This window comes from Priapulus caudatus, unplaced genomic scaffold, assembly GCF_000485595.1.
Source record: "Priapulus caudatus unplaced genomic scaffold, Priapulus_caudatus-5.0.1 Scaffold84, whole genome shotgun sequence".
Taxonomy (NCBI): Eukaryota; Metazoa; Priapulida; class Priapulimorpha; order Priapulimorphida; family Priapulidae; genus Priapulus; species Priapulus caudatus.
In genome coordinates, this window is record NW_014577145.1 from 451,131 (window position 1) to 464,444 (window position 13,314).

The 13,314-nt window shown below is 38.8% G+C and overlaps 1 protein-coding gene across 4 annotated transcripts in view; it reads right to left on the reverse strand.

Moving 5' to 3' along the window:
• Nucleotides 1–1,446: 1,446 nt before the first annotated feature.
• Nucleotides 1,447–13,314, reverse strand: part of LOC106804718 (methylated-DNA--protein-cysteine methyltransferase-like) — a 19,162-nt gene continuing 7,294 nt past the window's right edge. For 2 of the 4 annotated variants that reach the window (XM_014806013.1, XM_014806012.1), the window contains 4 exons: nt 5,436–5,615; nt 3,796–3,953; nt 2,619–2,735; nt 1,448–2,431 (listed from right to left, as the gene is read on the reverse strand). In XM_014806013.1, the coding sequence (XP_014661499.1) occupies nt 2,286–2,431; nt 2,619–2,735; nt 3,796–3,953; nt 5,436–5,608 (594 nt within the window). In that variant the 5' untranslated portion in view covers nt 5,609–5,615 and the 3' untranslated portion in view covers nt 1,448–2,285. Of the gene's footprint in view, nt 2,432–2,618; nt 2,736–3,795; nt 3,954–5,435; nt 5,616–5,910; nt 5,932–13,314 lie in introns of those variants that run through there. The other 2 variants (XM_014806015.1, XM_014806014.1) reach the window with 2 other exon arrangements.

A 13,314-nucleotide genomic window follows, 5' to 3' on the forward strand; every position in this document is an offset into this window, starting at 1 on the left:
AAGCACTATGATATATCATTATATATTATAAATGGCACTTTATTAGACCTTTGTTTCATCCTGTTTTTCTTTATACATAAAAATATATAGAAACTATGTTATACATAATTAAGAGATATATCAGCCTTGAAAAGCCACTATATACCTACATTAATACCCTGCATTACGACAATCATGGTTAAGTAAATTTGCATGTGTAATTTGTAAATTAGTACCAATTTACTCACGATGGAATAACAAATGTGTGTTTAAAGAGTCGACTTGCATTATTAATTGACCTTCTAGTTCTAATCTCTGTTTTCCTGTAGAATGTAGGAACGTATCTTCAATTATAAGTGAATGGTAAAACGTGTTTCACGTGACAAATTTTCTCATTACAAACGTTTTTTTCTTAGATGTATTACGTAATGCCAGATATTGCCATATTTTATACATATTTTACCAAAATCATGCCAACAAAATATGTTGGTCTGTACAGCATTTATGTTAAACAACATATAAAAATTAGTTATACTTTGTAAGCAAATCCCAGACAACGCTCATTATGATAATCGCTATGGTAGAAACAGCTTGTTATTTTTAGTACAAGAATACAAGCATGGTTGAATAATTTTACAATCATGCAAAGCAATAAAAATTATACTGAAAGAATATTACGAAATTTTATATATCGCAAAAATTCAAAATAGTTGCTGACTTCTTGTTAGTTCTGAAAGTGTTACACACATATTGGAATATAATAACGTATGCAGCTCTTGCACAAATTGTAAAGAAAACCATGTTCCTTAGCCCCATTGCTATTAATAACCAAAGTGTCTGCAAATTCAAGATAACCATCATATCATATGCATTGCATATTATGCAAACTTGGGTACAACAAAATTTTGGATATAGCTGCAATTGAAATAATTACAATACCAACAATAGGAAACTTATACAAACAGAATATGTTCAGCTTTTACTATCGCTGATATAGGGTCTATGTCCCCCAGGGTACTATCGGAGGGTACCCTAGCTGGGTACGGTTCGATATATCGGAAAGTACCTCGGGGTACTATACGATATGTCGCTGCGTACCCTGCATTGTCCCACCGTACCCTGACTTTCACACACACAGTCTGTGAAACAGCAAAAATATTGAGATTAATTGATGAATCTTCAATTAATACGAATAATTTATAAAAATTAATAAAAGCTAGTAGTCTCGTAGTTTAATGTTATCATTGTAATACTATCATTACCATAAATAAAAATGGTTTGATATTGACATCAAATAAAAAAAAATCAATATGCACGTGACGGCGGCAATACCTTGCGGTGGTAATGTTGTCATCCACTAAAAATTATCATTTTTCTGCAAAACCATATGTATATGGTTCTGCATGATTTTCATGATCAGTTGGCTAAAAGTCAGGGTACGGTGGAACAATGCAGGGTACGCAGCGACATATGGTATAGTACCTCGGGGTACTATACGATATGTCGAACCGTACCCAGGGCACCCTCCGATAGTACCCTGGGGGACATAGACCCTATCAGCTTTACTATCATCTTGCACAAAGGGTAAATCTAATTCGAAAATGAAAAATAAAACAAGTGTATAGTGATAGCCTTCTAGCCGTCCCTGCACTCAGCTCAAGTACATGCAATATACTATAAAATGGCTTAAATACCGACATTGCTTTTTGGTACAGGAATACATACTTCATTATGTTCAGAGGTAGAAAATTTTTGCACGAACATATTCGACATGAGCACATAAAAACTAAAATCCACGTTTTATTTTCAGTTGAATTAAGTTACGTTAACCATGGAGTCTGAACCAAGTACAACTTTAATATAAGTCAGCTATGCTTGCTTAATTTAATAACATTGACCACATTTCTGAGCTGAGCTGGAAGTGGGTAACTACGTATGTAACATTCCATAATTCGACGGAAAATAAAATGTATTTTTCACCTTTTATCACTTTTCATTCTGCAGTTTACATGCACCATTGTTTATCCATGCAAAAGATATTATCAGTCCAGTACGACAACTGTCAAAAATAGTAAAAAATTAAATACAGAGACAAAGCACAACAATCTTCCAGGGCGATAGAGGATTGCCTGCAACACTAAACGTGGCCCCGACACAGGCATACCGCGAAGAATATTGCTTATGAGACTCATTTTTGAATTAGAATAATACCTTATCATTCTTGTTCAAGGCTTTGACCGATAACTAATATAACCTGTTCCTATAAATTTTAAGACAAATGTGATACGCTCACAGCCAGCTGTGTTTCATAAGGAGGCACCCTCGTGCAATAGAAGCCAAAGTTTCACCTTGTTTCTGCGCCCTGCACAGTAATTTCCTGGCACGCCTCCACTTTGGATCACTCTATGACATGGGACGAGTAACATAAGTGGGTTAGATCGCATTGCCAAACCTAAACAGGAATAAAGTTTCTAGATTATTTTCTGGGTTTTGCATTTCATTATAATGGTTCATGTGTAAAAATCGTATTACTGCTGCATGTTACTTATATTAAGCCACAAGTATGGTTTGTCACAATTAAGATTTCAAGTTTTTAAATCCATACACATGTATTGCATTAGAAAGACTTTAATACTGACCAACTGCCCTTGCCCCACGAGGACAACCACACATCTTAGCCAGATCACTATAGGACACGGTTGCTCCGAGTCCAATTTCTGCAGCTAGTGTCTTCCATGCCTTCGCTTGGAACGAATCTGAGACCGATGAGACGCTACATTAGAATTGGTTACCTCAAGATATTCAATTTTATATTGCTATTCAGTTTCAGACAAACAACCACAAAACAAAAGTTTATCTTCTTATACAAATTATAATTATTTGCAAATACAACTATTAATTATCTTTAGTGCATTGTCGCAAGGGAAACAGGGAAATTTTGTGGACAGAGAAATCATTGTATGGTTGAGTTAAACAAAACTCCATGTTGCCTGATCATGAACAACCAGGCAATAATTGTTCTATTACATGCAAAATCGGGAGCGTATAAAGCCAATGCAAATGTTGACTGTGAGCCTGCGTGACAAAAAACCAAGAGAACAAGGTCGATTCTACATACCAACCTTTGTCTACTTATGATTTAGTAGATAATAACTCAATAACTAATAAATAAATAGCATTACGCGGTAAACATCAACTCAAGTGTTACCTTAAACATACAATAACCCCAATCTCTATTCATCTTTCTTAACGGTATATCGTAACAATCTACGGAGATAAACTAGCACCAGCCACATTAAGACAATCATTGGACAGAAACCCTCTATACAATGTACTCTCTGATGTAAACAAATCTCAGCTAGCGACATCTCTCAGGGAAATTATTATGGCAATTGGCAGGGAATCTCGTAGCACAGTTACAGGTTTTTTAATCACATTCTGTTTGTTTTACTATCACGTTTTAGCAGACCTGATGTACTGTCAAGTTGTCAACATTGATTTTAGCAGGTAATATTAGTTTTTATTTCATGGCACGTCACAAGCTTAGCACCAATAACAATGTCAGGGCTGTAACTAGTTGGGTGGGGGGGGGGGCAGTACCTCATAGACAAATTTAGATACTATACTATGGTCAGTGGCAAAGAGCAAATTGCTCATGATCAACTGCCCAGATCACAGATTGCACGTGGCATTGTAGCCCTAGGCAAAGTGAGCTTAGCTTACCCATGCCCCTGAATGTGATATTTATACGGCCATATAATATGCATGCAGGCACAAGTTATCATCAAATCCTAGAAGGCATATGGCTACACTTACCCTCATTGTACCTTGCTAAGCAAACACCTGGCTTTTTTGTGTCTTTCAATGCTGGACTATTCTCAAAGTATGTTTTCAGCCATTTGATGCATGTGACAGCAGGTTTATAGGTGTAGCCATTGTCATCCCACTGTTGGTGCACACTTTCAACCTGAAGACTGCCACAGAAATTTTTCTAAAGTTAGCATTGCTATGCGACTATAATATATGTAGTAAAATACATAAACCAGACTCGTACCACAAAATTTTGTCTCTTTCAATAAATGTCATAATTAATGCAGAAAATATGCTAGATAACAGTCAGTCATGGCTGGCGGGGGTAGTTGCACCCCCCACCCCGATAAATGAAGATCTATACATTACATGGTCAGTGGCAGTCACCTTCCCAGAGCACAACCTACACGTGGCTCCCCCACCCCTGCCTCTTGACAGTGTAACATGTGTATAAAGCTCAGGTTGGGTAGAGTCAGGTAGTTAGCATGTAGTTTGTAACTAGGTTGAGTGTGCGAGTAGACAAGCGTGTTTAGGTTATGCAGATACACGGGTGAGTGTGAAATAGGGGTGCAGATCTAGTGGAGAGATGTAGGAGTCCGGAGTCTGGGGTTGATCCCGGGAGTGAGCACACGCGTTTGTGCACGTGTGCGCGTTTCTTTGTGTCTTTGGGAGTGGACTGGAAGACGGGTAGACATACGAGACGGAACTGACGTGTATTGTAAGACCGGTTGATTTGTAAACAATATATCTTTTTACGTGAACACAAATTCTATATTTGGTCTTTGATTTATTTTACGTAAACTATTTCATTCAAACCTTGATGTAAAATTTCTGGTGCTCGTAACAATGAACTGGGTTTTGCAAAACAACGTATATATAATAAGCTATAGCCCATGCAGTCATGACAGCATAGTTCAATAATTTGAATAGTTTCTGATTTTCAGTAATATTAGAGTCAAATAAAAAAATCTCTTGCTTTTCTCATACTTTTTTTTGTACAGTTTTAGCATTCTCAGTAAAATGTTTTATCAAAATTTCAGGGGGGGTTGATTCCAGTGATGTATAGTTGTGGGAGGGGGGTTGTGTGTTCTGGGAGCTGGTTAAAGGAGCCCGTTGGCCAAGGCCATGTGGAGCCCAAGGCTGCCCGTTCTGGGAGCCAAAGAAAAAATTAAATAACCCTAGAATTCACAAATATTGCACTTACAATTTCAATTTTTTTTCTATTCCCTCAAAAACGACCATCTTGAAGGTGTTCTAAATTGCTAAAATCCAAGAGGCCAGTGGCTCTGCATGCCCCCTGGACCCCACCCATTAAGCCAAGGTGTTAATTCAAGCCAAGGTGTTTGCGGTGTGTGCGTACATTCTTCGTATACTTTGTGATGGAAGTAACAGCGAAATCCCCCCCCCACCCCCCACAACTGAGGACCTGTCTACACCACTGGCAGAACATAACAGAGGCCAGCACGTACACATTTAGATAAGCTGTATTATTTAAAAGTTTCAAACTATAAAAACAGCAGAAATGGCAAAGGAACTTCTGCGCTGACTGCAACTAACACTGCAATGCAACTGTGAGTACGTAAATCAAATAAACATAATTATTACGGTGGTCCAACACTGGGTCCATTCATGTAAGAGAACCATACCTGACATTGGGTAGAAAGTCGTCATCAGTTATTCCTTTCTGCTGCTCTATGCTGTGAACTCCACGAGGACAACTCGTAACGAGGATGTCACCTATTGGACTTGTCACTGTATACGTATTTGTTGGACCATGAAAGCAATCCCCATTTTTGTGTGTTCTTCCACGTGGCGTCATCTTTGTTCTATGAGATTGGAATAGATTATTAATATTATTGTTATCTATAGTCTATACCACTGGCAGTGGGATCAAGTCTGCCCACCACAACGCTCACACAACATCCCACGAATATATATCAACATGGTGTCTAACTTGCCGCTGAGCTTTGCCCAACTCACTGTTTGTGGGGGGACTAAACAGCTAGTAAACTACCGGCTTGGCTGCAGACTCAGACAGTAGTCAGTAGTTTAATTAGCACCCATGCCCATATGATTACAGATTAGTTTGGCCATACTCATAGATCTGATATATATACAAACACTAGACCGAATAATTCTGTCCAATATAACCTTTTTTATATTTTGGTGAGAGTTATTGGGACAGAACAGATAACTCATTCTATGATTGATATTTGGCAAACTGGGGTACCCAACTAATTTTGGATTATTAGCTGCAATTGAATAATTTACAATACACAATAGTCGAACTTATACATAACAGAATATGTTCAGCTGTTTATATCGTCTGAGTTAGTAGAGGTCTCTGGTCCTCCAGAGGTACGCGTTCGATATATCGGAAAGTACCTCGGAGGTATTAGATATGTCGCTGCGTACCTGCCGTTGTCCGCGTCCTGACTTTCAACAAACAGTTGGTGAATCAGCAGAAATTATTATGAGATTTAATTGATGAATCATCAATTATGATGATAACTTTAGAAAAGTTAATAAAAGCTTAAGTAGTTCTCGGTAGTTTAATGTTTCATTATTGTAATACTCATCGATTAACCATAATAAAATGGATTTTGATATGAATTTAATAAAAAAAAATCAATATGCAGGTTGAGGCGGCATACCTTGCGTGTATGTTGTCAGTCACTAGGTTTTCATTTTTCTGCAAAAATAGTGTATATTGGTTTGCATGATTTTCATGATCTGTATGGGCTAAAGAGTCAGGGGTACGGTGACAATGCAGGGTACGCAGCGAATTATAGGATATGTACCTCGAGCGGGGTATAATAAGATATTTGTCGAACCGTACAGGGCGACCCTAGATGTACCTGTGAGGGACATGATCCTATCGCTTTATATTTCATCTTTTGCACAAAGCGTGGTAATCTATTCGAAATGAAAAATAAACAAGTTGTTAGTGATAGCTTGTAGCCGTCCTGCATCAGCTCAAGTACATGCAATATGACTATAAAAATGGCTTTAGCAATACGACAGTTGCTTTTTGGTAAGGAATACATACTTTCATGTATGTTCAGGAGTTAGAAATTTTGCACGAACATATTCAAGTGCAGGCACTAAAACTAAAATTCTAGTTTTATTTTCGTATGAATTAATTTACGGGGGCTTTACTTAACATGGGAGATCTGAACAGTACAACTTTATATTAACAGAGCTATGCTTTGGTCTTAATTAATTAACATTGGCTCACATTGTCTGAGCTGAGCTGGAGGTATGGGTACTTTACGTATGTAACATTCATAAATTTCGACGGAAATAAAATGTTTTTTTACCTTTTTATCACTTTCATTCTGCAGTTTACATGCACATTGTTTAGTCCATGCAAAGAAGTTGTATCAGTCAGTGTACACAACTGTTCGAAAATTAGTAAAATTAGATACTAGAGACAAGCACAACATTATCAGGGCGATTTAGGAGATTGCTGCACATAAAGCGTGGCTCGCACAGGCCCATTACGGCGCGAAGAATATTGCTTATTGAGATCTCATTTTTGCATTTTAGATTAGATACCTTATTCATTCTTGGCTTCAGGCTGTTGGGACGTAACTATAGTAACCTGTCTATAAATTTTAAGAGACGCAAATTGTGGAACGCTCACAGCAGCTGTGTTTTCATAAGGAGGCACCCTCGTGCAATAGAAGCCAAACGTTTTCAGCCTTGTTCTGCGCCGCCCGTGCACAGTAATTTTCCTGGGCACGCCTCCACTTTGGATCATCTAATTGAATGGGCGAGTAATATAAGTGCGGGTTTTAGATCGTATATTGTCAACCTAAACAGGATAAAGTTTATATGATTATTTTCTGGGTTTTTTGCTTTCATTTAGATGGTTATGTGTTAAATTTTTATTTACTGCTGATGGGTTAATTTAGTTAAGCACAAGTAATGGTTATGTTCAAATTTAAGATTTTCAGTTTTTAAATCCATACAAATGATATTGATTAGAAGACCTTTTAATACTGTACAACTTGCCCTTGCGAGCCCCACGAGGAAAACCACAACATCTTAGCCAGATCCACTATATGGACACGGTTTTACTCCGAGTCCAATTTTTCTGCAGCTAGTGTCTTCCATGCTTTCGTGGTGGAACGGTATCTTGGACGTATTGAGTACGCTAATTAGAGGGGTATTGGTACCGCTCAGTTATTCAATTTTTATTGCTATTCCAGTTTTCAGATCAAACACCACAAAAAAAAGATTTATTCTTCTTTATACAAAAATTTATTATTTAGCAAATACAACTATTAATTATGCTATTTAGTGCATTGTCGCCAAGGGAACAGGGAATTTTTGCGACAGAGGAAATCATTGTATGGGGTTGAGTTAAACAAACTATGTTTGCTGAGTCATGAACACCAGGTCATGAATTGTTCTGTTACGATGCCAAAATCGGGAGCGTTAAGCAATGCAAATGTTGACTGTGAGGTGCGTTGAAAAAAAAGGAACAATAGGTCGGTTCTACTACCAAACCGTTTTTGTTACTTTTGATTTTTAGTAGATAATATCAATAACTAATAATATAATAGCATTACGCGGGTAAACATCAACGCAAGTGTTACCTTAAAACATCTAACCCCTAATCTCTATTATCATTTTCTTGAACGGTATATCGTATACAAATCTACGGCACGATAAATCTAGCACAGCAATTAAGGACAATCATTGGTACAGATAACTCTCCTATTTACATGTACTCTTGATGTAAAACAATCTAGGCTAGGCGGACTCTCGGTGGGCAGGGAGATTATTTATAGGCAATTGGCAGGGGAATCTCGTGCACAGTTACAGGATTTAATCAAATTCTGTTTGTTTTATTAGTTTAGGCCGACCTGATGTATTTGTTAAATGTGTTGTTCACATTTGATGTTTAGCGCGGTATTATTAGTTTTTTTTCTTGGCAGTCACAAGCTTAGCCACTAGACAATGTCTGAGGTGTAAGTAGTTGGGTGGCGGGGGGGGCGGCTAGTACCTCATTAGATCATTTAGATCCTTACTATGTGGTCAGTGGCAAGAGCATATGCTGTATAGAATTTTCATGCCAGATCACAGGATTGCACGTTGGCATTGCTAGCCGCTAGGCATAAGTGAGTTTAGCTTACATGCCATGATATGTGATATTTATGACGGCATTATAATATGCAAGTGCAGGCACAAGTTATTATCAAATTCTGATGGCATTATGGTACACTTACCCTCATTGTTACCTTGCTAGCATAACACCTTGCTTTTTGTGTCTTTTCTGCTGCTGACTTATTCTCAAAAGTACGCAATATGTTTTCAGCCATCTTGATGATGGTGACAGAAAGGTTTCATTAGGTTTGTGAGTGCCGATTAGTCATCCTCACTGTTGAGTTGCACACTTTCAACTGAAGACTTGCACAGCTAAATTTTTCTAAGTTAGTTTGCTTTGCGCGTATATATATATGTAGTAAAATACTTAAACAGCTTGTAGCACAGAAGTTGTTGTTTCATAATGTTCTTTTATGGCAGAAACTATTGCTAGATAAACAGTCAGTCGATGGCTGGGGTGGGTAGTTGCCCCCACGCGATGAAATGAAGATGCTTATAATTACTAATGAGCGTGGCAGTCACATTGCCCGAGCACAAACCTGACGTGGCTCCCCACTGCCTCTTGACGTGTGTAACTGTGTGTATAAGTCTCAGGTTGGGTTAGGTAGGTAGTTTAGCGATTGTTAGTTTGTAAATGGGTTGAGTGTGGAGTGAGAAGGCGGTGTTAGGTTATGCAGATCACGGTGAGTGTGAAATTATGGGGGTTGCTAGATTAATGGAGAGATGTCGGGTCGAGTGACGTTGGGAGTTGATCGCATGGTGCATGTCGGCATTACATGTGGTGATCGCTCTCGGGATAGAGTGTGAAGCTACAGATGCGCATTATATGTGATTTGTCTGCTATTAGATGCAGCCGGTGTGATAAGATTTGCTATATTGTGTGTAATGGGCGTGGGGTATATGTGGCGAGTGCGTGCTATGAGACGTGGGGTCGGTGCAGGTGAGGGTGTGGTGTGTGATTTGCCATGGGAGGATGCATGGGTTGCGATGGCCGGGTTGCATCTCTCCCGTCCCTCTCCCCCTCTTTGTTGTGACGTTGCAAGATGAGTGCTTCTCTATTTTGGGTGTTATTTGGTTGTCGATTTGTATGTGTTTAGAATAATATTTGTTATTTCATGATTAGAACCTTGATAGATTGTTAAGTAATTGAAATTTCGCTGCTGCGATAGTGCACTTAGGTGTGCTCACGTGTAGATTGACGAACTGTGTGCATCTGTGTTTCTAGTGGTTGAAAACAAGTATATACACTGTTATAGATAGGCATATAAGGTGTGCGCCATGGCTCGCAATACTGGACTTAGATGAGCAGAATTTAGTGTAAACATATAGTTTGAATAGGCTCTTATATTCAGTTAGGTTGTTATTTCGTGCGTAATATTTAGTGTAGATTAGTGATTAAACAATCAATAACTTTATTTGTTGGTTTATTCGTACTATTTTTGTACGTTTTAGGCAATTCTTGCATGTGAAAGGTGCATTTATCAATTTCAGGGAGTGGCTGATCTTTATTATGTCAGTTGTGATAGGTGTATTGTTGTCTGCGGATAGTGGTAGGGAATAGTGGCGCGCAGTTAGTTTGTTCTGCGCATATATGCATAATGTTTAATGCATTTAGTGCTTAAGTGCATAATGATAGTGCAGCGTTTAGTTAGAGTACGGCTGGGTTGAAAGGAGCCTACAGTCTTTGGTTCATGGTGAAATAAGGCCATGTGGAGCCAAGGCTGCCCAGTTTGCGTCGAGGGAGCCTGAAAGAAATTAAATATTAATCGCCTATGTAGTTACTAGATGTTGACATTTTAGATTGTCTATTACAATTTCGCATATGTGTCATATATTCGTGATCGCTATGAAAATAGAGTAGGACAATTCTCTGATTGTAGGATTGCTTATTCTAATTAAGAATTGTAAAGGTGCAAATGAGGCCATATTGGCTATGTAGCTGATAGCCTGGGCCTTTAGCTCTGGCACTTTTAAGACGCTAGCATTTGGGGGTTGCGTTAGTGGTCTTTAGTGCGTATCGTGGAGATTGTGTGTGTGCGTTGTGCCATTTTGTTGCATCGTGTGTTACTTTGTGTATGTTAAGAGTGCATAGTGCATAGCGCAGATCCCCCTCCCTCAACTGAGGATTAGCTTGCATTAGTTAACCTGATGTCGCAGTAGACATCGAACATAATGATGTGCAGTACAGGAACGTTGATTGTATGATATGATGGTACAAGCTGTTAGTATTGTTAAAGTTTCAAACTATTTAACAATGTCGGTGCAGATTATAGGGCAAAGGATGCTGTAGGCTTGCGCTGATAGTGTGGCCGATATAACTATAGTGCAGCTTAGTAGATGTGAGCAGAATGTCAGAGTAACGGCCATAGTGCATTTATGAATCAATAATCATACGTTATGATTATTCGGTGGTATCACTGACATCTATGGATCATGAGATCAGATGTGTCCATGTTATAGAATAATGGATGCAGCAAGTGTACATGTACAATGTGTTGGGTGCACATGGATGGTTGCACTGTAGTGTATAGTAGATAGATTTGGCATGACTGCGATATGCCATAGTGGATGGGTGAATTGTGTATGCCGTGGCATAGTGCTATGGTGCTTGGGTGCATGGGTCATCAAGTTTTGCATATTCGCCTTTGTTGGCTTGCTCTACTCGCTGGCGTGCAGTAGAACTTGTCATCGCTCAGCTGGTGAGCGTGGATGGTGCATGTGTGCAGTAGGTATCAGTGGATTGTGGGAATCATTAGATAGTCATATGTGGCTTGTTGACATTGATAGTTGGCGTAATTTGAGTTCGGACTCAGTGTAAGCTATGCCGCATGTTTTGTGCATGTTTAGTTGCTTCAGTGAGTTGTCTAGAGAATTAGTGATTTAGGAGGTTAATACGTTTGGCTTGTTGCTTTATCGATCGAGTTCGTGATAAGTGGCATAGTGTTTTTTACATTATATTGTTATCTATTAGTGCTATGGTGATTTTTGGTATGCAATTGGTGGAGCATACACTGGTGTGTATCAGTGTGTGTGCACTCGCTGCAACTAAGATAGCATTGGTGCATCGACACGATATGTCGCATTTTGCGGCATAGTGTACTAATTAAGCATGTGATAGGTGGTGCGATGTAAGTGCATTAGTATGCCTATGTGCATGGTGGGACTTTTGAGTGTGCTATGTGATGGCCTCCATAGTGGAAGCTCACTGTTGTGGGGGACTAAAAGTTAGTAACTACGGCTTTGGCTGGCAGACTGAAGCTAGGTCTAGTAGTTTATTGTAGAACCCATGGCCCGATGATTCAGATATAGTTGGCGCGCATACTCATTAGATTGATATTATCAAACAATAGACGAAAGATAATTTCTGTCAATTAACTTTTTTATATTTTGGTGGGTTATTGGGACTAGGAACGTGTTTTCATTGAAATTTAGCCATTGAGATCAGCATTGAAATACTGATGCGTTTGTATGCGGCGCCGTATCGCCGCTATTTGGCGCGAAAAAAATACGTTCTATTTACATGGCTTTACTTGCTATGGGATAATGTGATTACATTCATTCAGATCGTGTATTTACTTTTAAAGATGTTTGGCTAAGACCGCTTCATTCTTGTAAGATTACGTTGGCCCATTTACAAACAATAGACCATCAGTAGCGAGTCTATAGGCTCCTGCAGGCGCAGCGAGTACAAGTGAGAACCGGGGTATTGTAGATCCCGCTTGATTGGTTGATTATTTGTAAATGTGCCACGTATTATAAAGTTAATGAGCGGTGGTTTTCTGAAAAAAAATCTTGAATAAGCAGTAATACGTTGAATGAAGATAGTGTATCACATATCAGTTAGCAAGGTAAGCCATTGTGAATGGGAACGGTTAGCGGTTTTTTTTTACGCCAATCGTTGGGTAGGGCGATTAGTCAGCGCTGATTTTGCATTGCAGATCTCACAAATTTTTAATGAAACCCTTCGCTGTCAATATTCAATAAGCTCTCACCAAATATATAAAAAGGTTAGTATGGACAGAATTATTTCGGTCTATACGACATTGCGATCGTAGTTTGCACCATGGCCATGATTACAAAACATGTTGGTATATTAATTTTAATTTATTTTAATGGTTTAGTAGTGTGCCATGGGCAAAACATTGGGGAGCCCAATGGAGAAGGTACTACGCTGAGAGGGTCTATGTCCCAGGGTACACAGATAAATATAATTTTTTTAAGAAGCACAGACTAACTAAATTTTTTAAAATATTTTAAAGATATGAGAATGCCGAAGTAACCCTGCCTACCCTCCTAACGAACTTCCATATCAATAGTGGACAAGGTACGTTCCGGATATACCGCGACTAGTAGCAGGGTACGTTTCGGGGCAAGTACCTGGAGGTTAATACACCCTATGAGCGGGTTATT